At 51.6% G+C, this 27,418-nt stretch overlaps 1 protein-coding gene across 3 annotated transcripts; it reads left to right on the top strand.

The window, feature by feature from the left end:
* Positions 1 to 205: 205 nt before the first annotated feature.
* VPS37C (VPS37C subunit of ESCRT-I) lies at positions 206 to 26,747 on the top strand. Of its 3 annotated transcripts, none has more exons than XM_069470087.1 (5): positions 206 to 220; positions 19,050 to 19,148; positions 22,700 to 22,871; positions 23,662 to 23,744; positions 24,428 to 26,747. In XM_069470087.1, the coding sequence occupies exons 2-5, from the start codon at positions 19,056 to 19,058 to the stop codon at positions 25,154 to 25,156; spliced, it is 1,077 nt and encodes a 358-aa protein (XP_069326188.1). In that variant the 5' UTR covers positions 206 to 220; positions 19,050 to 19,055; the 3' UTR covers positions 25,157 to 26,747. The 3 variants fall into 3 exon arrangements, with proteins under 3 accessions (XP_069326188.1, XP_069326190.1, XP_069326189.1); XM_069470089.1 differs by lacking the exon at positions 206 to 220 and adding an exon at positions 10,410 to 10,478; XM_069470088.1 differs by lacking the exon at positions 206 to 220 and adding an exon at positions 15,224 to 15,265.
* The last annotated feature ends 671 nt before the right edge of the window (positions 26,748 to 27,418 follow it).

The raw sequence follows: 27,418 nt of genomic DNA, 5'->3' as shown, positions 1-27,418 counted from the left end.
GCGGGTGTGGTCCCGGGGGGCCGCCAGTGTGCGGTGGTGGTGCCGTGGTGGTAACCCAGAGGCGCGCGAGGCGAGACACCCAGCGTGGTCGCCCGCGCCGGCGCCCGGACGTTGGAGGGGTGTCACATCCGGCGGGAGAGGGCGGGCCTCGCGGATCCCGGAAGTGTGGGCGCGGCTGTGGTTTAACCCGCGGTGGCGGCGGCGGCGGTGGCCACGGCAGGTGAGGTGGCCTTGGGGAGGGTCCCGGCTCTACCGCAGGCGGGTGGGGCCGAGCATGAGGGGTGAGGGCGGCGCTGGCAGTGGCTCCCGGCGCGCCCCCGCCCGTCCCCCTCACCCTGGCAGAGGCCGGTGATTGGGCACGAGGGGCGCGTGACTCGGGCGGAGGGCCGGCGCCCCAGCCCCTAGCGGTGGGAGGGAAGGGAGGGTGCGAGGCGCCGCCCCGGTCCCCCCTCCCATCCCCGGTCTCACCTCCAGCTCCACCCCGCCCCTCACCACCGCGCTCCATACATCACCCCTCTGCAGCCTCTGGTCCAATGTGAGCGTCTTGCTGTCACAATTCTAGTGACGTTAAAGCCAGTTTGCCCATTGTACAGATGCCTAAGAATGGGGTCTGACTTGCCAGAGGGCCCAGGGAAGACCAGTGGCAGAGTGAGGTTGGGATTCTGGTCGTTGGCTCCCTGGCTTTTGCCCTTTCCCCAGGGCGGTGAGAGGCTGGGGCTTGCAGCCTTGGCTCTGTTCTTGTGTTTTATTCTGGAACCCAGACTTGGACATTCCAGCTTCACTGACAAAGGTCAGTGGCGCATATATACCCAGAACATGCCTGGTTCCCCATTTTATTCTCACAGCAGGTGAGGTGATTTCTCACTTTATGGATGGGAGAAGGAGTTACCTACCTAGTGCTATGTTGTGAGTGACTGACAGAGTTGACTCTGCATCTCACGGTTTTAGCCTTTCTCAGCTACACCTTGTCTGGGCTCACTCACCCTGGGAGTGTCCATCTTCAGCCCCGGAAACTTTTCACAGACTCACTTCCCTTCACTGCAGCACTATCTCAGTTCTGTTGCTGCCCAGGGCCTTTCCCACCCCCTTCATTGGCTTTGTGCCTCCTACCCAGGAGTCCCATTTCCTGCTGGTGCACCCAAGGTGCTGCCACCTGACTCTCAGTTCTGTGACTCTCAGCCCTAGAGCTGGAGGTTGTGGTGACAGAGGGACTTGGGAAGGAAAGACTCTTTACTTTGGCTGTTGTGCAAAGCCTGAACTCTGCAAAGACCTGAACTCTGTAGTTCTGGGTTGGACTGAGGACTGCTGGGGTGAAATATTGGATTCCGGAGTCTTTGTTCTTGGCCAGTCATAATGCCCAGAAAGCCTTTTTCCTAGATTATCTTGGAAATCTGACTCTGTGCCTTTGTAATTCCCATTAAGTAGAAAATTTTCATTGTAGACTTCATCTGAGCAGTTTCTGCTGACTGTTTTGCTGGTCACAATAGCTCTGATTATTTGCTTGGCTACCATAGGCTAGGCACTGTTCTAGGGGTTCTCTGAATATACTAAATTTTAAGAACATGTCCAAGTAGGTGGTGATCCCATTTTATAGATGAAGTGAGTGAGTTGTAGAGATATTAGATAACTTGGCTAGTGTCACACAGCCAGAAAGTGGCCAGGATTTTTAACAAGTCAGTCTCATTTCAAGACTAATGTGCATTTTCCTCTGTGATACTGCCTTTTAGATTTCTTATTTCCCACATTTGCTGGACCTTAAGAATCATCTGTGATTCTTGTTAAAAATACAGAGCCTGCCTCTGGAGATTCTGTAATATTGTTTGGAGGGGGACTCGAAATCTATTTTTAACAAGTGCACTGGGTGTAAGGCAAGTTCAGGAAACACTGCTTTGAGAACTTTAGATTTCCTGGGCCAGTGGTAGCTTGGAAGTGATATATTACTAAGGATTGTTTTCTTATTGCTTTGAAATTTGCTAATCTACCCTTAAAAGGGCATTAAGATAACTAGCCACATGAGTTATTTCTGGACACTGTTGGCCAATAGTAGTAGGGTTTTTCCAGGCTGACATAATCAGGTCACTGAAGACCTTGTTTTAATCCAGTTGAATCTCTGTTGTGTGGAAATTCTGTTACAAGTTTCCTTGGAGGACGTAGAGTTTCTGGAAGGTTTTGATTTGTTCCCAAATGGTTGCCCCATGACAGAGAGGTCTCTGTAACGGCAGCAGTCTTTGAGGTTTTCCTAGCTTTAAAGGCATATTTAATTAGCAGGTGCCTCCTCTACTTCATTTCTTTATCTGCTCTTACTGGTTTATGTGAATACCATTAAACAAATACCAAACAGGTTTGTCTTGATTTAGCTGGGGCTGACAAGTAGGGCTCCTGGGGTTTAGGATGGGCTGGAGAGGAGAGGAGCAAGAGGAGCAGAGGGTGTCTCCACCATAAACTTCAGACAGATAGCTCAGGCCAGGTAGGCCTTGCATTGAAGGCCTGTGAATACTTTTAGTCCCTTCTCAAGCAGGATTATAAGTGTCAAAGGGACAAAGTCAGCATTATAGTGTTTCTTTATTGCCCTGTCCGATAAATGTTGATTTCTAATTTAGTTTCTTTGTAAATAGAGGACATACTTAGTATGATTTGAATTGTTTTAAATTTACTGAGACTTGTTGTATGGTCCAGGATGTGGTCTTCTAAATGTTGTGTGAACACTTGAGAAGATGGTGTATTCTGCTATTGTTTGGTCAAATGTTTTATAAATTTCAATGCAGTCAAGGTGGTAGTGTTCAACTCTTCTATTCCTTACTGATTTTCTGTCTACTGTTCTTTTAGTTATTGAGAGAGGGACATTGAAACTTGTGACTATTGTAGGGGTGAGGGGAAGCTTGCCCTTTCCCCAGAAAATTCTCTGAAAGATCAACTCACAATTAAGGCAGATTAATAAGAGAAAGGTTTATTTACCATGTACGTTGAGAGAATCACAGAATGATTACCGAATATCCCAATGAAGTTCAGATATTTTTATAAATGCCTTTTAGAGAGGAGGGGGGAATGAGGAGTGTAGGTAATTCTATTTAGAGGTGATAAAGGGTTGCTAGGGAGGATGAATGGATGTGGGGAAACAGATGACTTGTAAATTAACCTCAGAGACAGGTATTACATTTTAAATGCTTTGGGCCAAGTCTGGTGGCATTCTGCAATAAATTGAGATAACAGGGAGAGAAAGGGAAGTCCATTGGCCCCCTTTGATCTTCTGATTGGGTCAGTCTTTTTATGCCTATAAAAGGAAAGCCCCCTCCAATGCTTTGTTGATCTCTGAAAATACTCTTTATACCAAGGAGTCATATTTTGGGGTGAAATTTCCTGAACTCCTTCACTTTAATTTTGGATTTGTGCATTTCTCCTTGTGGTTTTTATTTTATTTATTTATTTTTTTTTGTTGAGACAGAGTCTCACTTTGTTGCCCAGGTTAGGGTGAGTGCCGTGGCGTCAGCTTAGCTCACAGCAACCTCAGACTCCTCGGCTTAAGCGATCCTACTGCCTCAGCCTCCCGAGTAGCTGGGACTACAGGCATGCGCCACTATGCCCGGCTAATTTTTTCTATATAGATTTTTAGTTGTTCATATAATGTTTCTATTTTTAGTAGAGATGGGGTCTCGCTCTTGCTCAGGCTGGTCTCGAACTCCTGACCTCGAGCGATCCACCCACCTCGGCCTCCCAGAGTGCTAGGATTACAGGCGTGAGCCACCGCGCCCGGCCTCCTTGTGGTTTTTAGTTCATGTGTCTTGAAGCTGTGTTATTGCATAAACATTGATAAGTATTATATTCCCTTGAAGAACTGATCTCCTTTATCATGAAATGACCCTTTTAGTCCCTGGAAATATTCTTTGCTCTGAAATCTGCTTTGTCTGATATTAATATAGCTAATCCAACTTTCTAAAATTAGTGTTAGCAGTTGATATCCAGAATATATAAAGATCTCCTACAACTCAACAACAAAAAACAACCCAATTAAAAAATGGGTGAAGGACTTGAATAGGTATTTCCCCAAAGAAGATATACAAATGGCCAATAAGTACATGAAAAGATGCTCAACATCACTAGTTACTATGGAAATGCCAGTTATTGCCATGAGATACCATTTTGTACCCATTAGGATGGCTATTACCAAAAAAGCAGAAAATAGTAAGTGTTGGTGAAGATTGTGCATTTTTGGTGGGAATGTAAAATGATGCAGCCAGTGGAAAATAGCATGGCAATTGCTCAAAAAATTAAAGGTAGAATTGCCATATGATCTAGCAATTCCACTTCTGTGTATATATCCAAAAGAAGCAGGGACTCGAACAGACATTTGTGCACTCATGTTCATAGCAGCATTATTTACAATAGCCAAAAAGGGAAAGTCACCCAAGTGTCCATTGACAGATGAATGGACAAAATGTGGTACATATATTAGGTAGACTATTACTCAGTCTTAAAAAGGAAAGAAAATTTGATACATGCTTCGGTTTGGATGAACCTTGAAGACATTATACTAAATGAAACAAGCCAGTCACAAAAAAGCAAATATTGTACGATTCTTCTTATATGAGGTTCCTAGAGTAGTCCAGTTCCTAGAGACAAAGTATAATGGTGGCTGCTGGGTGAAGGGGAGAATGGGGAGTTAGTGTTTAATGGGTATAAAGTTTCAGTTTGCGGTAATGAAAAAGTTCTGGAGAGGGGTGGTGGTGTTGGTTGTATCACAAAGTAAATGTACTTAATGTCAAAGATCTGTACACTTAAAAATGACTAAAATGGTAAATTTTATTATGTACATTTTCTATAATTAAAAAAATCAAGATGTAAAAGTTATAGTATATCTTTTTAAATTTTTTTACTTTTTTTTTTTTTTTTGAGACAAGGTCTTGATCTATTGCTCTGGCTAGAATGCAGTGGCATCATCATAGCTTACTGCAACCTCAAACTCCTGTGCTCAAGCGATCCTCCTGCCTCAGCTTCTGGAGTAGCTGGGACTACAGGTGCATGCCACCATAACACCTAGTTAATTTTTCTATATTTTGTAGCGAGGGGGGGGAGTCTCACTCTTGTTTAGGCTGGTCTTGAAGTCCTGGCCTAAAGCCATCTTCCTGCCTTGGTCTCCCAGAGTGCTGGGATTACAGATGTGAGCCACTGTGCCTGGCAATAAATTTTTTTACTTTTAAGTGATTTGTATCTTTATATTTAAAGTGGGTTGTTTGTAGGCAGCTTTATAGATGGATGTTGCTTTTTAAAATCCAATCTTATAATCTCTGCCTTTTAATTGGGGTGTTTAGACTATTAATATTTAATGTGATTATTGATATGGTTAAATTTAAATCTACCATCTTGCTATTTGTTTTCAATCTGTCCCATGTTCTTTGTTCCCCTTTCCCTTTTTTCTGACTTTTTTGGGGTTGAGTAATTTTTATGATTCCATTTTGTTTCCTTTGCTGTCTTATTAGCTATAGCACTTTTTTTTAATGGTTGCTTTAAGATATGTAGTATACATCTTTAATTTATCACAGTCTATCTTCAAGTGATGTTATACCACTTTAGTGTAAGAACTTTGCAGTAGTATGCTTTCATTTCCTCCCTCCTAGATTTTGTACTGTTGTCATCCATTTCACCTCTATATATATTATAAATCTCACAATACATTGTTATTATTTTTGCTTTAAATAGTCAATTATCTTGCAAGGAAATTAAAAGGAATAGAAAAGTTCTTTTGTATTTACTCATGTGTTTTATTCCTCTATGTAGATCCAAATTTCTGTCTTGTTTTATGTTCCTTCTGACTTGAGGACTTGCTTTAACATTTCTTTTAGTGCTGGTCTGTTGGTGGTGAATTCTTCCAGCTCTTGGATGTCTGAAGAAGTCTTTATTTTGGCTTTGTTTTCGAAAACTATTTCCCTGGGTATAGAAAATTATAGGTTAACTAATTTTCTTTCAGTACTTTAAAGATGTTTCAGTGTCTTCTGCTTGCATTGTTTCATATGAAAAATCTGCTATTATTTTTGTTCTTCTATTCATAATGTGTCTTTTCCCTTTTAGTTGCTTTGCTTTTGTCACTGGGTTTAATCAGTTTAATTATGATGTGCTTTGGTGTAGTTTTCTTCATGTTTCTTGTGCTTGGAGTTAATTGAGTTTTTTGGATCTGTGGATTTATAGCTTTCATCAAATTTGGAAATTTTTCAGCCAGTAATTCTTCAAATATTTTCTCTGTTCCTTTTTCTTTTTCCTTTCCCTTTGGGACTTCATGTATGTAAGAGTGCTTGAAGTTGTTCCACAGTCCTCTGGTAATTCATTTTTCCCACCAGTTTTTTTTTTTTCCTCTTTCTCTCTCTTTCTCTCTTTGGTTTATTTGGAATAGCTTCTATTGCTGTGCCTTCAAGTTCACTGGTCTTTTCTTCTGCAGTGTCTAATCTGCTGATATTCCCATTCAGTATACTTTTAATCTCAGATATTGTAGTTTTCTTCTCTAGAAGTTTGATTTGGGTCTTTTTTATATCTTCTGTGTCTCTACTTAACATGCTCAGTCTTTCTTTTAGCTTTTTGAACATATAGAATGTGGTTATAGGAATTGTTTTAATGTCCTTGCCTGCTGGTTTTATTATCTATATAATTTCTGCGTCTGTTTCTATTGATTGTTTTCCTTATCATGGGTCATATTTTCTTGCTCTTTTGTATGTCTGTTTGATTAGCTGTCAGATGTGAATTAGACCTTCTTGGGTGCTGAATATTTCTATATTTCTATAAATATTCTTGATATTGTTTTGGGACACCTAAGTTACTTGGAAACAGTTTGATCCTTTAAGCTTTGTTCTCTTAAGCTTTATTAACTGGGAACAGAATGGCCTTTAAAGCAGGCCTAATTTTTCTTCACTGCTGAGGCAATATCCCCCCTAGTACTCTACTGATGTCCTGTGAATTATGAGGTTTTCCCACTGTGACAGGTGGGGACAAAAACTATTTCTGCCTCCATTTGAGGTCCCAGGATTGTTCCCCACTAGTCCTGATTGGTGCTGATCAGTACTAGCGAGCACTAGAGGACCCTCTGCAGGTTTCTGGGGTTCTCTTGTAGCTCCCTCCTCTCTGGTACTCTGCACTGTGAATTCTGAACCTTGGCTTCCCTGGACTCTGAATTCCTCTCCTCAACTCCCTGTGCCATGGCCTGGAGAACCTCTCAGCAGTAAGTTGGGTCAACTGTAGAGCTCACCTTGTTTGTTTCCCCCGTCAGGGATTCCTCTTCTGTGCTGTCCATGCCCAGTGTTTGAAAACTATTGTTTCACTTATTTTGCCTGGCTTTGTCTGGCTTTGTAGTTGTTTGAGGTGGGAGAGTAAATCTGGTGCCTGTTCCTCCATGTTGGCCAAAAGTGGAAGTCCCTGTTTGGTAAGCACTCATTGGGTGCCTCGTGTGTGCTCAGCGTTGACCTTGGTGCTGGGATGCAGAAACGAGTGAGACATGGGCTGTGCCCTTCGGGAGCCACATTCTTGCTGCAGAAACATGCTGATCCCTAAATAATAAATGCTGTGTGGTATTTACAGCATACCATGGCAAGGCAGGGTGAATTCTTTGAGAGGAAGGAGCAAGGAAAGCTCCACAGGGTTGCTGACATTTGAGGGATGAGCAGGCACTTTCCAGATGGAGGAGGTGTGAAAAAGCATATTCCAGGCAGCGGGAACAGCAAGAGCAAAGACAAGGGTGTGTGTGCTGTGAGCTCCTTGAAGGGCAGGATTTCTGTCTTACTGATCTATTGATCAGTATTTGGCAGGTGACTGGAGTATGTTTTTTGTTCTGGGAATACAAGGTAGAACAGGAGTTGGGTTGGGGTAAGCAGCCCTTGGAGAAAGGGAGTTTGGGGGTCAGCGCCTTGTATACCAAGCCAAGGAGCACAAGATTGTGAACGTAATACCTAAGCACTGGGGAGCCATGGAAGGTTTTAAAGCAGGGCCCCAAGAGCTTGGATTGACTGGGTTCTCTAGAGGTTACTGGGGTATGTGGAGGAGAGCTGGAGAGGGCCCAACCTGTTAGAACCCAGTGGGCAGCTGCTGGCGAGGCTGGCTCAGGACATACGTTCTGCACAAGGATGAAAATAGTCCAGAGCTCAGTGCAGCTGCTGATACAGCATGGCCACCTTTTACCTGTTTGATAATGGCCTTCATGGATTCCTACCTGAGACCAGAGTAGATATGAGGAGGCTCTGGCTTGGTTTCTCTCTTTCTGTGGCTGTACTATAACTCTCAACACACCTGTCTGCCTGTTTATGATTCTGCTGGACCCACAAGTTCATCGGGTCAGGCTTACCACTGGCGTGCGTAGGGTCTGCAGCTGCCCCACCTTATTGATGGCCAAACATCAGAGAGGACAGAGTCTCGTCACCTTGGGCTTTGAACAGACACACCTTGGGTGACCTGTACACACTCGTAGATGTTTGTTCTGAGTGTACCTTTGCCTTGACCTTCATCTTGACCCTTTCTTAATTGAATCTGCTTGCTCAGCTCGCTCTGTGCAGATTAGAGGTGTGGGGTGGGGAAAGACCGACAGCTGCGGATTGCGGATTGAAATCCTTTCTGAGCCAGTCAGGACAAAGGAGAAACAAATGGGAGTCTGGTGTGAAATTGCTGAGGATGTTTTTCTTCTCAGGTCAGAGCCATGAGCCAAAGAAGGAAGAGGCTGCCCCATGGCTGGGCTTTACTGTCAGGAAGTTTCAAGAACAGGCTGCTTATTAAATCACTTGTTTCTTGGCTGTCATGTTGATTGATGCTGAATGCTATTGATCCGATTACATCCGGCCATTGGTGTTGTGTTGCTCTGTTGCCTGCTGCCATCTCTGGAGAAACCTTAGGTTCTGTCCCCTCAGAGTCCTCAGGGAAAGTGCCTGAGTTGCAGAGGTAAGAATGGGCTGTCGCATGAGCTCAGCCGTGATGATAAAAACCACCACCATTTATTGATCTCTGCACGAGAGCCAGACGTTAGACTTTCTAGGCACTAACTCAGTTCATCCTTACGAAAGCCTTGTCTTATAGAAGAAACTGAGGCACGGAGAAGTTAAATTACGCACCCAAGCTCCCCAGCCAGTAAGTGACCGAGAGCGCAGGGCTTCTGACTTCCAGATTCTGAGCCTTTAATCCCGGGTCTCCCCTGCAGAGCTGAGGTGAAGGAGGCGGAGGAGGCGCTGCTGCTGGTGCTGCTGGTGGCTCCGGGGCGGGCACCTGGCCGAGGAGTTGGTAAGGGAGAGAGAGTAGTTCCTGCTCTGGTACTGGTTGAGGACGGTATTAGGCTAGGTTCCTCACATAGTGTAAGTCCTACTCTTTGGGAATCTAGTTGAAAGATATCAGTAATAACGGCTATTTATAGTCCCCAGAGCCGCGCCATGTTCCATGGACGTGGACTTGACTGAGAGGCGGCCTCGCGTAGTGGGGAAGCGCGGGGGCCCCAAAGCCAGGCGCCCCGGCTGAAATTCAGGCTCTGCCATTTCCTCCTTATGGACTGTGGGCAGGCACGAAGCTTCCTTTTGGCCCAGTTTTCTCCTCTGTGAGATGAGGGAAACCCAGGATGTACGGTGGCGTAGGCTCCTTGCGGGATCACGTGAGTTGCCGTGTGCAGAGCACCTAGGACAGCGCTCTGCTCGGTGCACGTGAGCCGTGTGCGTGTCCTTCTGTCTCATGGACGGGTCAGTGAGGCTCGGGAGGGCAGCGGGCAGAGGTGGTGAAGCCTCCCTCTCTCTGTCCTGCCGGGCAGACGTCACAGCTGAGAGGGAGTTGGGGAGGGGTATTGAGCAGGGGGTGGCGTGGGGGTGGCAAGGGCTGACACCACAGAGGTGAGGGGTTAGGCAGTGGTGTTCAAACGGTGTTCTGCGAAGGTGCCTCAGGGGCCGCCTTGAGGTCAGGGGGTCATGAGAGGGGGGCTCTCCCCTGCCCCTTCGCCCAGAGCGTGTCCTTTGTGATCTGTTTTGTGTAGTGGGGTTTGGGGTAATGTTTTGTTTGGAAAAAAAAATTTCTTCTCCTTTAAAAAATGTTGAAAGTGACAGGAGTAGGCCATGCCGAGAAAGTGGGCAAAGAGGACGGAGGCGTCGAGTTGACTGGTCAGGCTGCTTAACTGTGCCCTCCCCATGGAAGGACGGGTGGCAGATACAGGGAGGAGGGGGACAGGGAAGGCAGAGGGAGCCAGAAGCCGTGTGATAGGAAAAACTAATCCAGAGGTGCCGCTGGGATGGGTGTGAGCAGAGTCAGTGGAGGTAGGAAGACTGGTTTGGAGCTTGCCACGGGGTGGAGATGGGTGCACTTAGGAAACTGCCATCCCCAAGTGCACCTGGCCAAATAAAACTTGATGATTGGACATCCCAGATGAGGGAGACCCGTGTGTCCCAGCTGACCTAGAAGATTGGAAGTGGGAGTCTGGAGCTGAAGTCACTGATGGAAGTGGAGATTGGGAGGGAAGTCTGGTTTGGGGAGAGAAAAAGCTGGTGAGTGGGGACATGGGCATTTAGAGTCGGGATGCTGGAAAGCAGGGGAAAGGGGGAGGTTCCTCAGGTTTGGGAGGAGTCCCCTTAGGGGCTGGGTCAGCCAAGGAAAGTGAGGAGCCAGGGCCCCTGGGAGGGGCTCGGGCCCTGCAGCTTGCCCTGTGCTGACACAGCGCCTAGCCAGCCGGGTGGTTTAGCCCATGGGGTGGAGAAGCCAATTTCCTGAAGTCTTCTGCCACTCCCGAGTGCCCCCCACATTCAGCACAGTCACGGGCTCATCCTTCCGGGGTCTTCTCGCTTGGGGGCCCTGCCTGAGAAACAGAATGAGAAAGGCTGAATGATTTGCCCAAGGTTGTATAGCTAGTGGGGATTTAGATGTAGGAATCTTTGGCTCTGAGGCCCCTTCACAAGAAGTCTTAACTATTTAGCCCCGGTGGGTGGGGAAGGATCTCCAACCCCCACCCCAGCAATTCCTTAGAAAGAATGAAAACCATACACGTCGCCCTTTCTGTGGCTTATGTGCCAACTTTCCCCATTATGGGGAAGGTCACTTCAGTGGTACTTTGAGTCAGGGGAGAAGAGTGCGATGATTGGATTTGTTTTTATTACGTCCTGTGGGAAGTTAGGAAACTAAACAGTCTGGCACTTGGTGCATGGCTGGAATCATTCTGGGAAAAGAAAACTAGATCAGGTCAAAACATATTTCCTCATTAAGCATCAGGATTAGGAAGGTTTCTAAGGCAACAGCAGGTGTTTTCTACATGAGGGGTGGGATGGGGCCAGTTCCCTGTAACACATGCGGATTGAACTTCGCAGGTTGCTATGGTAACAACTTCTTCTGATGCCATAGCTGGCTGAGGGGAATTTATAAGAAACCAAGGGACTTCACAACTCTCCTTGCAGTGTGATTTCAGGCTTGAAGTCACTGGCAAGTGAAGGTTGGCTGGCACCTGTGCTGGGAGCCGACAGAGGCTGGAACGCACCCTACCTGATCACAGGGTCTTTGTTATGGTTCAATAATAGCAGTCATTTTGCTTGGCTCATTATTGTACCCCAGGGGTTTCAGGAGTCACCCCTAATCATCAGATTACACCTGAGAGGCAGAATAATTCATGTTTGTTCAGTGCTCAGGAGTTTGCAAGGCGCTTTCAGGGCTGTTTGATTTTCTGAGCCACACGGTAGCCCTAAGGTGGGATTATCATCATGGTGCTCCATTTTCCAAGTAAAGAAGCTGAGGTTAAAGGACTCGATCAAGGTCACATAGTTACAGAGCCGTGGAGCCGAAGCACAAACCCAGGGCATCTGCCCCCAGATTCTGTGCTTTTCTGCTCTGCATCCTGTTGGGGAGAGCTGGCATCAACCACTTAGACCGAGGCAAGGGGTGAGGGGTTCTGCAGGCTGTCTCTGCGACCGACATGCCACACTCTGAGCTCAGCGCCCTCGCTGCCTAGAAAATGCTGCATTTTGCATTCCAACTTCATTTTCCTTTTAAAGTTTATTCTTACAAGAGATTTCTGATCAGTTGAAACTATTCGTTTTTGAGTTGAACAATGAGGGCAAAGATCCTCATTGAGCAAGAACCATCAGTAAGTTGCTTTTCTTCCCTGATAAGGACATATCTGGAAGGCTGCCATGAGTTTGAACCCTCCCCGGCATCCTCCTCCACCCCTGTCCTCTGTGAGGTTCTGCAGCCTCCCCTGCTTGGGGACATGGCACTGCCTTTGGCCTAAATCCACTTTGGCCTGTGCTATCTTTCACTAGATCGTGTTCCCTGTGCTCCAGGCCTGTGGGATCGATTTAGTCAAGATACAAAGTAATGGAAAGAAGTTGAGACCAGAGATAAAAGCAGCAGGTGCCAGTTGGCCAAGGCTTCCCTGTCCCCGAGAGGAGGGCCTGGCTGCACCCAGAAATGCTTCTTCCTTGGTTCTGATTGCAAAGCGCCAGGGTTTTCAGGTTTTGCTATGCGCCCACCCCCACCCCCACTCAGTGCTTTGTGGCAGAAGGTGGGGCTCAGGACTCCTGTGGGGTGTCTTTGTCACCTCTCTCCTCTGTCCCCGCCACTCCCTTTTCTGTGATCTGTCACCCTGCACGTGTCTCCCACTGAGGGTTTGGTGTTGATTTCAGGTTAAAAACCGACTGCAACCCACAGGTTTTCATGGCCCACCCAGAGTTTTTTCCAACTTTGAGTTGGCTGTTGGAATTTAAAATGTGGAGATTCTCCTAGATGTGGATTTCTAGCTTCCCCTGGACAGCTGGCAGGTCTGGCAAGGCTGGGCCTGCCGTCCCCCCTGCAGGAGGGGCCCGGAGCACCAGGGCCGCTTCCCAGCTGGACACACTCCCCGCCTGGCGCTTGGCCTCTGACTCGCAGGCCTGGCCCTTGTGGGCGGCTGGGGTTGTGCCCTCTGGTGGAGGTGAAAACTGCAGAGGAGACAACTTTTTCAGAAAAAAAGAAAAAACAAAAGCAAGCCTTTTCCCTTCTCAGGGGCTCTTAGCGAGGCAACAGGGACACATTTTCTCTTCCTGGTGCAAGGAACACAGACCAGCTCATGCATCGCTTTCCCACCGTGTTCCCAGCCTGATCACCTTCGAGTTGATGGTATCACCCCAAAAAGAGTTGTTGTCCCGCTGTGCCTGTGAGCCTGTGCGGCTGCCAGCCCTCCCGTTCTCTCGGCCCTCGGATCTGCAGTGGCTCCCACAGGGCTCAGCTGCTCCCAGCCGGGCCCTCTGCCCTGAGAGCTGCGCACCCCCCACTCCTCGCTCCACTGGTCCCCCTCCCTCTGTTAGGCCCCTCTCACCTGTATGCACAGTGATTTGTTATGAAGTTTTTTTTTTTTTTTTTTTTCCTTTTTAAAACCTAACCGAGGCCGGGCGCGGTGGCTCACGCCTGTAATCCTAGCACTCTGGGAGGCTGAGGCGGGTGGATCGCTCAAGGTCAGGAGTTCGAGACCAGCCTGAGCAAGAGCGAGACCCCGTCTCTACTAAAAATAGAAAGACATTATATGGACAACTAAAAATCTATATAGAAAAAATGAGCCGGGCATAGTGGCGCATGCCTGTAGTCCCAGCTACTCGGGAGGCTGAGGCAGTAGGATTGCTTAAGCCGAGGAGTCTGAGGTTGCTGTGAGCTAAGCTGACGCCACGGCACTCATTCTAGCCTGGGCAACAAAGTGAGACTCTGTTTCAACAACAACAACAAAAAAAAACCAAACCGAGATACTCGAGAGTTAGGATCAGTTTTTATGTGTCAAGGCTGTGTCTGGCTCACGGTGAGAACCCTCTGCCCGAGTTTATCCTTCCTCCCTCTGTGTGGGGCCTTGTTCTTGGCGCACACTAACTGCTCAGTATGTGTTCATTCAGTAGAGGAGTGAAGAAATGGAGGGAGGCACGAATAAGTGGAAGAGGGTCCTGTCCTCACCTCCTCGTCTCACAGGACTCATCTGCTGGCTGGCTGCCGTGTCTGTCCCTCCCGCCCTTCCTCCACTACTCTTTGGGCAACATTATTCTGAGCTGTCTGCGAGCCTGTCTGGCTGGGCACTGGGAAGACACAGGTGAATAAGACATTCTCTTTGTCTTCGAGGGGCTTATTTCTTCGCTCCTTCAACTTGTCTCCTCCCCTTCCCCAACAGCAAATGCCAGATGTCACCAGAGCAGTCCCCGCATCCTGCTGGGCAGGTTGGCAATGGGAGGCGTCAGGCCAAGGCCCTGCTGCGGAGGGTCCTGGTAATTGGCCTTGCCAGACCGTCCAGAAACAAAAGCCCATGGACTCTGGGTCCCTGAATGACATCTCAGGAACCCTAGTTCTCTACTTCGAGATATCTCGGGTGGCTGTGGCCACTCCGAGAAGCACTGGTTTGGCCTTTCCCCACGCTGGGTGACTGGGAGTCAGATGCTGCCAGCAGGGGGCTTCAGGGGCCCCTTCTTAGTCTGCAGCTTCGTGGGCCCTTCGTGCAAAATAGTTTCCTATTCTCCCTCCCTTTCCAAATTAGGGACCCAGAGAAGTGCTTGCTGCTTCCGACCTCGCTGGGTGGCTCAGAGGAGCAGGTGATGGGTCTGTGACTTGGGAGCGAAAGGTGGTGGTAACTTCCAGGGGCGGGTGATGCTGCAGTAAACCTCACAAGATGGTACTTGCCCGCCCGGCCTGTGCGCTGTGTGAGTGGTGGAGGAGCCGCCTGTCCTGGAGGCGGGGCAGGGAGGGGCCGGGGTAGGCAGCCTGCTTGGGTAGGCTGCCAATCTCCGGATCTTGGGCCTTATCTGTAGCCAAACTCCTTATCTTCCTTGCACCCTGTGGTGGGCGGAGCAGGTGGGGCAAAGGCCTTGGTGGAATGAAAACACCAGGGAGGGAAGGGACAGGGGCCTCTGGTGGTTTGACCCCCAAAAGCATATAGGACCTGAGGCAGTACCCTTCCTATTTCTTTCTGGGCTTCATTTCATCTCTGAAATAAGGGGTAATTAAGCCCTGTGCTCGCTTTACTTACTAGAGTGATTACATAAATTAACGAGAGAGTTTATAGAGGGCTTTGATCTCAGAAGAAAGGAGCCATGTGAGTGTAAGGGTTTGTTTACCCATTTTATAGATGAAGAAAATTGAGTCCCCAAAAAGAGAACGTTTGACCTCTGGCTATTTGGAAAAGTTGGGAGCAGGGTGCTGAGCACACCTCATTCTGGAAGAAACGGGGACATGTGTGTCTTGCACGTGCCGGCAGTGCCTTCTGAAGCAGAGGAGAGGCCGTGGGCAGAAGAGGCGGCAGCTGAGTAGAACCACCTGGGCCCTTCCCCAGCTTGGCCTCCAGGTAGGGTGGGAATCCGTGGCCTGTCAGCCTGATGTTGTGGCAGGCATCGTCTTCGTGTGACTCTCCCCCGTGGAGGTGGGCTCTCTTCTTGTGAGCTGTAGCCCCGATGTTCTGCCTGTTGGTCTTGATAACGTGTTGGCCGACTCTGACGCTGCCTCACTTGGCCATCCACATTGTCAGGGGCCTGCAAATCTAGAGCTTAAATCCTGGAGAGAAAGACCCCTGTCCTGTGCACCTTGGCATCGCCATCTCACCTTGTCCACACGGCCAAGCCGTAGTCACTGGAGGGAAGTACATTGGGGTCCTGGGCAGAGTAGAAACAGCACAGCCTGCGTTCTCATCCTGCCTCTGCCGTGGCTGGTTGACAGACCCCTTCTTCTCCTGGGGTCTTTGCTTTTCCTCTGTCAGATGGGGCCACATCCACCCCAGTTCCCTTGGAGTGTTAGAGAAAGGGAGAAGGAAGAAAATAGAAGCCAAACTAGTTTTATCTGTGTACTTTAGTTATAATGAAACCTTTGTTAAAAATTACGTTAAGAACCCTGGCTATTCTGAAGTTCTAGGTCTGGAGGGGGACTTTGGAGTCTGCCTTTAAGCAGGGATTCCAGGTGACGCTGATGCACATGTTGAGAAACCCCCGGACTGGTTAAGGCCCTGCCATAGAGCTGTGTTACCTTGCGCAAGTTACGTACCTCTCTCTGCCTCCTCTGGGAGGTCGGGTGACATTGATGCTGCTGTATAAGATGGTCTTGAGGGTCGTTGTGACGGCAGTTGCTTATGGGGTGCTTACTGTGTTCTAGGCACTGCTCTGTTTTATGCATGGGGAAACTGAGGCACGAAAGGTTAGATAACACAGCTGGTAAGTGGCAGAGCTGGGATTCATACCCAGGCAGGCTGGCTCCAGAGTATACTCCATACCTGTAGGCTGGTAGCTCTCAGAGTGTGTTCCAGGGACCCCTGGGCGTCTCCAAAGACCCTTTGAGGCCATCCATGAGGTTAGAATGATTTTCATAATAATTCTAAGAAATTATTTTCCTTTTCACCCTCTTTCTCGAATGAGTATACAGCGGAGTTTTCAGAGGCTATGCAACCTGTGATCAGTCATCGTTATGGTGGCTAGTGGGATGTGTGCTTGAATATTCTTCTTGTGTTTTAAAAATTCCTCGCTTTTAATTTCTAATGTGGTAAGTGCTGATACCTATAATCTACATGAACAAAAACTCTTTGGGGTCCTCAGTACTGTTGGGAGTGAAAAGGGGTCTTGAGACCAAAAAGTTTGTGATCTGTTGTTCGAGGCTGTGTTGCCTTAAATGTGACACTTGTGCGTGTGGCCACACCTCCCATGGTGTGTGGCTGGGGGGAGAGTTGGTGCCCATCCCAGGGAAGCTCGGCTCTGCTTCGGACCCTCCCTGGGCGTGGAAGCCTCCTTGCGTGAGAGCGAGCACGGAACCTACGGGGTGCTCTGACCGACAGCACTGGCGACCGCGCTATTTGTGTGTGGTCAGCTAGCTGCCCACGCCAGGGCTCCCATCCTCCGCCTTGCCGTGTCTGCTGTGCTCAGCCCTGACTGCAGGAGCGAGCAGGCACTCTGCTCCGTGGCAGGCCTCTCCCTGGGTGGAGCTGCCGTGGCTCAGCAAGTTCTCCGCTGGGCCACGCCAGAGGACATGGTGATAATAAGTAATTTCTGTGCTGTTGGAATCTTGCACCAGTGTGTGTTCCAGTCCAGGCCTCACGCCAAGCCAGCATGTTGCCTGCGTTTTCTCACGGAACCTCACACCAACCCTGTGAGGGAGGTGCTGTTGTTAGACCCGTTTTACAGATGAAACACCTGAGGCTCAGGGAGGTTCCAGTTGTGTGAGGTCCCACAGCTGGCAGGTGGCAGGGCCTGGACTCAGTCTAGCTCTGCCTGTCTGGAGCCTGGGCCCCTGTTAAGTTCTGGTATCTTCAGAATGGCGCTTCTGCTGTGGCAGACTCACTGGTGTCTGTGGCGTGTTGGCGGTGTGTCTCCTGGAGTTCTGTTCCAACCCAGGGCATTCGTAGTCTGCTGTTCCCTGGCTCCAGCTTTAGACCAGGGGTGTTTGGAGCAGCAGGCTGAGGTGTGAATTTTGGCTCTGCCATTTGCTGGCTGCGACCTCCCTGACCTTTCTGGTCTCCCGTCCGCATGTGGCACAGTTGCTGCTCCCTGACCTCATGAGGAGAGACAGTGCAGGGAAAACTCACGTTGCAGGTGCTTAGAAACCAGTGACTTCCATTGTGACCCGACTGGCACGGAGCTATCGTCTTTCTCAGAATCTGGCCCTGGACCAGCTGTGTCAGTGTCTCCGGGACGGACTCTGGATTTTGGGCCCTGCCCTGACGTACTGATGTGGAGCTCTGCGGCTGGGCCGGGCACCTGCGCTGTCAGCCAGCTTTCCCTGGGACCCTGGTGCACACTGAAGTTTGGCAATCCCTGCTCAGAGGCTGGGAGCTACATTCAACCCTCAGGAGATACAGATAGTTCTTGTGTCCCTATCTGGATAGCTCTTTGTCAGCAGGGTGGCCGTATGATTTGTTGTTTCAACCAGGGCGTTTCTGAGCATGAAAGGGGACCCCCGAGGTGTGCACAGGACTTCTTGGCACACAGGAGCACTTCGGCACTGTTTATCAGTTTCTCCTTTCATCTTTTGGACGGCCCTAGGAGATGCCGTTCCCTTCCTACTGGAGAAGGTTCCTTCCGTCCACACATCTGTAACCCTGGTCCTTGATTCCAAAATGCCTGCGTGGCTCAGTCATCAGCGTTGGCTCACCCTAGCTGAGCACTGGTGCCGGAGGGTGTGGAGGACCCTAGATTTCTGTTGGAATCTTTTGAAAACTAACATAACCTTTGTAGTGAGAAAAGCCAGCGTTAAAGCTATGAAACACACATCTAGAAAAGATAAGACCCAGATGAAAATGGAGGATTTTGTCAGCAGAAAGGAAGCAGGTGTGGGGTGTGTTAGTGCCTCGTCTCCTCAGTCCCTGGGGTTCCCTCCTGGGCCTGGCTGTGACCTGTCAATTAATCGATGGCCCTCTGGGCAGAGGGACAGGGAGAGGACCCTGGCACCAGCTCTCGGACAAAGCAGATGTCCTATTCGGATCAGTCAATTTGTTTTCTTCCTGATTGCCTGAGAGGCCAATTGGGTGATTTTTTTCCCCCCTGCTCTGATAAGGACGTTCATGTAACAGTCTGTTTTTGTGATGTGGAGAAGGCTGCAACTGCAGGGAATTCTTGAGGGAAACCTGAGGTTATCGAGTGCTAAATATAACCAGCAGTGACACAGTTGAGCCTGTGGTGTGAAGCCAGCAAAGCCCCTGTGCATGGAGGTCGGGGTATTTCTGGCTCAGACAGAAATCGACACCTGCCAGAGGGCATGCTGGCATCAGTGCTTGCAGGCAACCTTGGGCCAAATTTAGTCTCTGTCCCTGCTGCCTGGCTCTCTCCTCCTGCCTTTTCCTGTCTGTTCCTTGGGGTGCTCCACCCGGCACCTGAGGGACTGTGGTCCTGCCTGCTGGCTGCCGAGTGCTCTCACCTACCCTCTTGTTCCCGGTGTGGGTGGGAGGAGCAGTTCCTTGGTCTCCCTGGGGAGAGGGGTGGGCAGAGCCTCAGGAATGTGCTCACTGGGACCCTTGCCCCTCCTTGACCCTCCGTGGGGAGTGGTGTCATCGCAGGAAACCCCAGTTGGTTTTTGATGAGTAAGATCTATGGGCTCGGGGGTCCCTTCCCCCTGAACTGCCCCTTCCTCACTTGGGTGGTGCTCTGTGTTCCCAGGGAAAGATGGAGACGCTGAAGGACAAGACCCTGCAGGAGCTGGAGGAGATGCAGAATGACTCGGCGGAGATCGACCGGCTGGCCCTGGAGTCCTCTGAGGTAGAGGGAGGCCACTCTGGGCCCAGCAAAGGCCGGCAGATGGGACTTTTTAAGAGGCCATGTGAAAGAATGCTGCTTGTTAGGAGCTTTGGCCAAATTCATCTCCCTTTTCTGTGGACATCACCCTGGTTTGGACCCAGCCAGAGGAGCCCCTGAGGTTTCAGGCCAGTTCCTGGGTCCTCTGGGAGTTCTCGGCAGTGCTAGGGAGCCCAGGGCCCCCACGTGGACTCGGACTCCGGGCACTCCCCGGGGACCCAGGTGCCCCAGGAGTCTACACTGTCGTTCCAGCCGGAATCTGAGGCAGCTCCTCAAAGCACTGGTATGGCTTTTTAACCACCTTTCTCAGGGCCCTCGTGTGACCCTGTATCTCCAGGTGATTCTAAGATGCCAGAAGCCATTCTTAGCCAGATATAGCCCCTCTCCTCTGTGATGTTGTTTCTTATTGTAACTGGCACCTAATCCTCTCAACTCCTAATCACAGAGCCCTCGTGGGAATAACTGTCACCCTTGTGTGTGTACAGAGCTTTACACTTCATAAAGGACTTTCCCTGCCCTCCCCATCTCCTGTGACCTTGTGACTCCCCTGTGAGGTCAGCAACTAGATGTGGCCACATAGCTGGAAATGCCTGCAGTCACCCCTTGAGTGGCTGCAGTCCGCCCGTTGTTCTGGAAGCTCCTGCCTCCTGCCCCCGAGGTGAGGGAGACACACGAACACAAATAATGCCAAGCTCATTTGATTAGCATTTGGAGTATACTTTTATTTTCATTGATGAACAGGTGTGGTATGTCTCTTCTGTGAATTCACAGTATGTTAAAAAAAAAAAAAAAAGCTCCGCAGCCAGCTTCCCTGTGCTGTGCCCCTTCTCAGAGCACTTCCCCGGCCCTAGGATGTAAGCACCGGCCCGTCCCCTGCTCCTGTCCCTGCCTGTGCTCTGCCCAGCCCCTGCCTGCTGCTACCCAAGTGAGGAATCTTTGCTGGGGTTGGAGGTGGCTCTTGGAGGGCAGGATGTGAGGAGAGGTTTGGGGACTGTGTGGAGTGTCCTGCTGCCCAAGGCTTTATTACTGTCCCCAGCTGAGCTCACCCAGCGAGGGTGTGAAGCAAAGCCTGTCTCGCTTACGCTCCAGGGCCACTCAAGTGGTTACTTAGGCTGTGAGCTGTGCCGGGGCATTGCTCGTACCTGGCACAGGTTCTGGGTAGAGCGCGGGTCTTCATTCCATCATCTTCGGGTCATCACATAGGAAGCACCGAGGGTTTCTTGGCTCTGCTGTGAGCACAGTGTCACGGGAAGTCGAAGGCCTGCTTCCAGAGTGCACAGAGCTGGGGAGGCTCACAGCATCTGTGATGCAGCATAGCTTCACGGGAAATGTAGGCAGAAACAACCTCTTGGGCAAAAGGTAACTTGGCCTGCAGCCACACCTGCCCAGTCGATTTGCAAATCGATTTGAATCCTCTGAGGCCAAATACTCAAATGCATCAGGCAGCAGCGAAGCCTGGTGAACTACGTAGACCTTCCAAACACCTTTGACTAGCGTTTCCACCGTGGGCTGTAAAGCGATGATTGGATCACTGTGGGATTGTGAGAAGAGATAGGAGCTCGTTTAGTTTGGGGCGTGGACACCGCGTGGAGGGAAGAGAGCTGGCAGAGGCTGTTTCTCTGTGTAGAAGACTGCACAGCAGGGTGGAGGCATGGCGGGCGCCACAACTGTCTTATTGACATGTTTTCAGTGACTTTGGGAGGACTCCTAACGGAGAAAGATATTTTTTTATTGTTACATAACATTTTACATGTTTATGGGGTACCCATGATGTTTTGTTACATGTACAGAGTGTGTAGTGATCAAGTCAGGGTATTTGGGGCGTCCCTCACCTGGAGCATTTATCATCTCTGTGTGTTGGGAACATTTCAAGTCCTCAATCCTAGGTCCTTTAAAACAGACAACACGTGTTGCTAACTGCCTCACCCTAGTCCATTGTCGGACGCTAGAACTTTCTCCTTCCATCTGACTCTCGGTTTGTGCCCATTAACCCCTCGTGAGAAAGGTTCTGGCAGGTGGTGAGGAGACAGCAGAAATGGGAAGGGCAGGATTTAGGGGAAGAGGATACAGCGTAGAGTTGTTGGTGGATGCGTATGAGGGCTCTGCGGGGGCGCCTGAGCAGGAAGGCTTCAGGCCTTGCACAGTGTGTCAGCCACATGCGTAAAGAAAACCTTCCGTGACTAATAGAAATGAGATTGAAACTCACCAGTGTCTGTGTCCCTAAGTCAGCGTGCTTGTCCAGTGGCTGAAGAGGGTGTTCATGGCTGGAAACCAGACAGCCCAGTTGTCGGGGCAGCTTGTCAGGACCCAGCAGGATGGGCTCTAGGCTGGACAGACCGTGGGTCCTGCAGTCCCAGAGCCTGGCAGCCCCGCCTGTAGCAGGTGGGCAGATGCCTCGGCAGCCCTTTTCCAGCCTAGAGCACAAGGCGCAGGCTGTGGGCCCGATCTGGAGCGCAGGACCTGAGGCTGTGTGGCTGGGATTGGGAGAGCAGGCTCCCCTGAAAGCCCCTTCTTCCAGGGTGCCCACAGGCTTGCTGTGCCTGGTGGGGGATAAAAGCCAGTCTGACTTGGTCTGTCACACGCTGCCCATGGTGGAGAAGCTGCACGGTGCAGGGCCAGCGGCTCGGAGGTGGTCCTGCCGGGCTGTGCCCTGCACCTGGGAGCGGGTGCTGAGTCCTCTTCTGGTGCCACATGGTACTGTCAGTGTATTGTCACCACCCTCTCAGTGTCACGGGTCTGACTCTTCAGCCCTCTTCTCAGTAAAGAGGAGTTCTTGGCAAATGCACAGGGTCATGGGACAGCTGGCCAGGGTTCCGTGGCTTCTGCCTCAGCGGCTGGCAGCAGCGAAGAGCCTGGGGCAGAGTGCTGCCCGTGGGGAAGCGTTTTCGGCAGGTGCATCCCAGGGTACGTCTGAGGTGGCCCCGCTGTTGGCTCATCGTATAGCTTCTCAGAGGGACATGTGTGGCCTAGGAGGGAGGGACAAGTCTCTCCTGAGTCGGTGTCATGGTCTGGTCCAGGGCCCTGGCTTTCTCACCCCTTGAAATAATTTTATTTGGGGGCCTCATCACACATCCAGCCTGTGGGTCTGGCCTGGGCCGCCTAGTCCACCACAGTAGGTCTCTTGACTCCGAAGCTTGGGGATAAGTGGTGGGGACTTCTGGTCCCTTCCCTCCTATAAAGCCTCCAAACTTTCTTATGTAAACTGGTCCACCGACCCCTCCGTGGAGCTCTGCACACCCCACGTGGGCCTTAATCATGTGGCCTTGTGTGAGCTATTGACCTTCAGTGCCAGTTCGCCACGTGTAGCCACCTCCTGGGCTGACGGTCAGGGATTAAGTGGGACAGAGTACTTTGCTCAGGGTTTGGACCCAGGTTTGTCTGACTGTAGCTGAAGGCTGAGTGTCACCCTGGCTTCCCCACGGTGAGCGATGAGTCGCTGAAGCCCTTGGCCCAGCCTGCTGGGAGACGAGTGGTGGTGGAGGTTTTTCTGATGGTCTGTTGTCCTGCCCTTTTAGGTCCAGGACCTGCAGCTGGCACGGGAGATGGCACTGGCCACCAACCGGAGCCTGGCCGAGCAGAACCTGCAGTTCCAGGGTCCCCTGGAGGTCTCCCGCTCAGTGCTCTCTGACAAATACCAGGAGCTCTGGAAGCTTGTGGAGCGGTGCCAGGAGCAGAAGGCAAAGCTAGGTAGGGTGGCTGCCCTGGGAGTGTGCTCTTGGGAGGCCCCTCTGTTGACTCCGGGTTGGACTGGGCGGGGCGGCTGGGGCAGCGAGAAGGGCAGATGCCCTCTCCTTCCCGGGAGGGGAAAGGGCCCACGCTTCCTGAGGCTCACCGTGTTCTGAGCCCAGTGCTAAATGCTTTACGTACATTTTTTCGCAACAACCATAAAAGGGTAGATACTGTTGTTATTCCCATTTTATAGATGAGAAAAATGAGGTCTAGAGAGATTCAAGAACTTGGCTCAGGTTAACCAGCTGGAAATAGGTGGAGTTGGGGTTTGAATCCAGAGAGCCTGCATCCTTTGCTGCTGCTGTTAACGCAGCCAGCTCAGCTTTGTGCTTTACAGAGCTGGTCCGGCCGTCTGTGTCCCAGGACGCGCCACCTGGGGAGGTGGGAGGGGCTGTCCTGGTCATGACAGTGAGGGAGCCTGATACTCACACAGCTTAGGTAACTTTCCCCAGGCTCAGGGCTGGGTCAGTCGGACTCTGAAGCCTGGGTCCTCTCCTGTCACAGGCTGGCGTAGGGGAGGCTGCTTGGCCAAGGTCTGGGGTGGGCTCAGGCAGGCTCTTTGCTTAGAAAGGGACCCAAGGGAACTGGACTGAAAGCACCCAACGGGCCCACCTGAAGGGACTCTGCGGTAGACCCCAGGGTGGTGGCGGGACCTTGATGCACACAAGCACCTTTCCTGAAAGTTTGGCCTTCAGCACTGAATCAGGAGGCACTTTTGAAATGTCAGCTCTTCTGCCCTTCCTTCCAGAGAAATTTTCTTCAGCACTGCAGCCAGGGACGCTGTTAGACCTTCTGCAGATTGAAGGCATGAAGATTGAAGAAGAGTCCGAGGTGAGAAGCCAAGTTGACCCCCACTCCTCCTTGGACAGGTGTTGGCCCCTGGAGCTGGAGCCCTTGCGAGGGGCAGCAGATGTCTGCAAAGCATGCGGCAAGGGAGCTTTGTAAATGGCAAAAGTGGAGGACACTCTTAGTCCCAGGGAAGGCCCTTTTGGGTACAAATAAGAGGAACTCAGTCCCACTAGCTGAAGCAGAAATGGGTGACGGTGGGCAAGGCCCTGGGCAGCTTGCACAGCACGAGCCCCCGAGGGACCGGACCGAGCCAGGCGCCACCCCGCCCTCTCCCTACTTCCTGCTTCGCTCTCTGGGGTCTCTTCGGTCTCCCAGGTCTGCCCAGCCCCTGGGCTAGTGTTCATCCATGTGTGATGAACGGACACGTGCAGTGGCCACTGTGTGCCTGGCACGATGCCAGGGTGGGGGCGGGGGAAGTAGGGGAGAGTGACCATGACAAACAGATCTCGCCCTCCAGGAGCTGACATTCCACCTGGGGAGACAGTGCGTGTGTAACATGTCAGCAGTGGGAAGGGCGTGAGGAAAAATTCCCAGATAGGGCCAGGGAAGGGCAGGGGGTGCCTGAGGCAGGCCTGAGGTGGCCGCAGTGGAACCCTGACCTGGGGAAAGCAGGAGGCTGCAATCTCGGCAGGCCCCTGTTGTCACCGGACTTTATGTCTTTCCAGGCCATGGCTGAGAAGTTCCTGGAAGGGGAGGTGCCCTTGGAAACGTTTCTGGAGAACTTTTCCTCCATGAGGATGCTGTCCCACCTGCGCCGGGTTCGTGTGGAAAAGCTCCAGGAAGTGGTGAGGAAGCCCAGAGCTTCCCAGGAGCTGGCCGGCAGTGCCCCTCCACCCCGCCCGCCACCCCCGCCTCGCCCAGCGCCCCAGCCAACGCCCCCTGTGGCTGAAGAGCAGCCGCAGCCGCCGCCACCACCACCGTCAGCCGTGCCTCCCTACCCTTTGCCCTACAGCCCGTCCCCCAGCATGCCTGTGGGCCCCACCGCCCAAGGAGCCCTGCCACCAGCCCCTTTCCCTGTGGTGTCCCAGCCCTCATTCTATGGCGGGCCCCTGGGCCCCACTTACCCGGCAGCTCAGTCAGGACTCAGGGCTGCGGGCTACTCCTGGTCCCCACAGAGGAGCATGCCATCCCGGGCGGGCTATCCCGGGACTCCACCTGGTGCTTCTGGCCCTGGGTACCCCTTGGCGGGAGGCAAGGCCCCCAGTCCTGGTTACCCTCAGCAGTCCCCGTACCTCCCGGCAGGAGGAAAACCTCCCTACCCCATGCAGCCCCAGCTCCCCAGCTTCCCCGGACAGCCCCAGCCCTCAGTGCCCACTCAGCCCCCGTATCCTCCCGGGCCTGCCCCTCCCTACGGGTTTCCACCGCCTCCAGGGCCTGCCTGGCCCGGGTATTAGACTCGTGCCTGGCCCTCGGCCCCTCCCTCCTCCCACCAGTACTGCAGCCTTTGGCCCATCCGTCACTGAGACTCAAGAGGAAACTAGGAGTGGCGCTGGCGCTCCCTGTGGACTTGTGTCGACACACAGGCCTTGGAGGGACCTGGCTGGGAGCATGTAGGCCCCCAGAAGGCACTGGGCAGTGTGACCAGGTGGGCCGAGGCAGACGGTCACAACACTTGCTGGCCTTCTGGCCAGAGGTCCTCCTGGGCACTCCTTTCCGTGACTGGCCGTAGCATTTCTGGTGCTAGCCAGGCTGGCAGTTCAGTGCCTCCCGCGGTGTCTGTGTGAGTGAGCGCATGCACGTGTCTGTGAGCATCTGCTGTGCCTGCGCTCAAGGCCGTCTGAACCCCGTGCAGAGCTATCTTGGTGATGAGGCGGCCCCAGGTTTCTGGCCTTGCTCACCTCCTCCCTCTCCCCTGGGATTGGGCATATTTGACTAGGGGCCCATGCCAAGGGATGCAGCTCTGTGTGTCTGCCTAGTCCTTCAAGGCTGGTCTGCCCCATGCACCATGGCAAGGATCAGATTGGAGGGAGACAACAGAGTTAGGAAAAACAATGAGCCCTATAAAGCCATAATTTCACTCCAATAGCTGATGTCAGACAAGCTCGTCCTGGGTGCTGTTTGAATGGCAGCATGCGATGCAGAGAGCAGGCTGTGGGTTGTGAAGGGTGACCCCAGACCTGGCTTGCGCTGGTTTGGGAGCCCCGGGGGCTCCCTTGGGTCCCCTGGCTGGAAGGAAGGAAGTTGCCCTAGCCCAGGAGATTGTGGTCGAATTGGGGTCTTTAAGGAGTAGGGGACCAGGTCACCTCCCCAGCCGCCCTTCTCTCTCCGGCCCTACACTTCAGGTTGACTTTTCCTGAGGTCCACCCATCTGTCCAGTTCTTCAGTGCCTTGAATCTCGCTCACAGCAGCCCCTCCTTCTAGCCCCTCCTCCGGCCTCTTTGATGTAGTTCTCCCCTGCCCCCAGTACCTCTCCTGGGACAGGCATCAAAAGATGCCCTCACAGTTACTTCCCAAGTGGTGCTCTCTGAAACACCGTCACTACATTGGGGGCGGTTTCTTTGCACCTCTCTCATCTTCAGAATGTAAAGGGTGGGGGTTGTGACTCCGTGTCACGCGCAGCCCCAGTGCATTGTGGGGAGGCAGGCATGCTCACTAACGAGAACGACAGCAGTAGACAAAGGGAGTGTGGTAAGTGAAGCATTAACTTGGTGGTTTCGGATATGAACCAGGGCTCAGGGCAGAGCCTGGAGCTGCTATTGGTGGGGAAGTCGTATGTGCCTTGAAATGTCCACTACCTGAAGACCCCGCATCTGGAGGGCCGGGGCTGCTGGGGCCCAGGGAGGAAACCTGCCCTCCTGGTGCCTGCCCCCTCCCCGGCCTGCGTGCCGTCAGTGGGCGTGTGTGATGCTAGGTGAGCGCTGCCGGTTCCTTCCCAATTGTGCTTGCTTCTCCTAAGTTATTTATAAAGAGAAATCACTAATGGACTCTGCTGGTTCCAGTGCTTCTGAACTGGATGAACGATCGCCCATATGTTTGTATAATTAATTGCCATAATAAACTTTGATGAGATATGTGGTGTTGTGGCTCTGCTGGGTTTGAAAAGTGAATATGTGGCTGCTTGCGAGGGTCTTGGTTTCCTCCGGGGCCTTCAGAACCGTGCCCTGCAGAAGGGCCCCTGAGATCCGTGTCCACAAAGCACCATCTGTCTGGATATCACCCTCCCCTGCTCCTTTGCCCAGGGCCTGGGTCTTACTGCATTTCTCTTTCTTCTCCTGCTCTTTTTTTTTTTTTGAGACAGGGTCTTACTCTGTCACCCTGGGTAGAGTGCCATGGCATCATCATAGCTCACTGCAGCCTCAAACTCCTGGGCTCCAGCGATCCTCTTGCCTCAGCCTCCTGAGTAGCTGGGACTACAGGTGTGCACCACCATGCCTGGCTAACTTTTTCTGCTTTTTTTTCAGTGGAGATGGGGTCTCGCTCACTCTTGCTCAGGCTGGTCTTGAACTCCTAGCCTCAAGTGATCCTCCCACCTCAGCTTCCCAGAGTGCTAAGATTATAGGCCTGAGCCACCACAACCGGCCTGGTTTTCTTAGCCATTTTCTTGCTGGAGCCTGCACGGTTGCAGCATGCAAGGCCACACGGTCCCACGAGGGGGCGTCTGGTCCTCAGCCCAGCTTGGAAGGTGCCTGTATTCCCGCCACCCGCTGGCTGGCAGG

The sequence above is a fragment of the Eulemur rufifrons genome, chromosome 6 (genome assembly GCF_041146395.1).
Source record: "Eulemur rufifrons isolate Redbay chromosome 6, OSU_ERuf_1, whole genome shotgun sequence".
Taxonomy (NCBI): Eukaryota; Metazoa; Chordata; class Mammalia; order Primates; family Lemuridae; genus Eulemur; species Eulemur rufifrons.
The sequence above is the reverse complement of the archived record's forward strand: the minus strand, read 5'-3'. Positions and strand labels throughout refer to the sequence as shown.

Coding starts and splice junctions, on each gene's coding strand:
- VPS37C (XM_069470087.1), top strand. CDS start 19,056: ATGGAGACGCTGAAGGACAAGACCCTGCAGGAGCTGGAGGAGATGCAG. Junction 19,149..22,699: donor TGGCCCTGGAGTCCTCTGAG/GTAGAGGGAGGC, acceptor CTGCCCTTTTAG/GTCCAGGACCTGCAGCTGGC. Junction 23,745..24,427: donor AGATTGAAGAAGAGTCCGAG/GTGAGAAGCCAA, acceptor ATGTCTTTCCAG/GCCATGGCTGAGAAGTTCCT.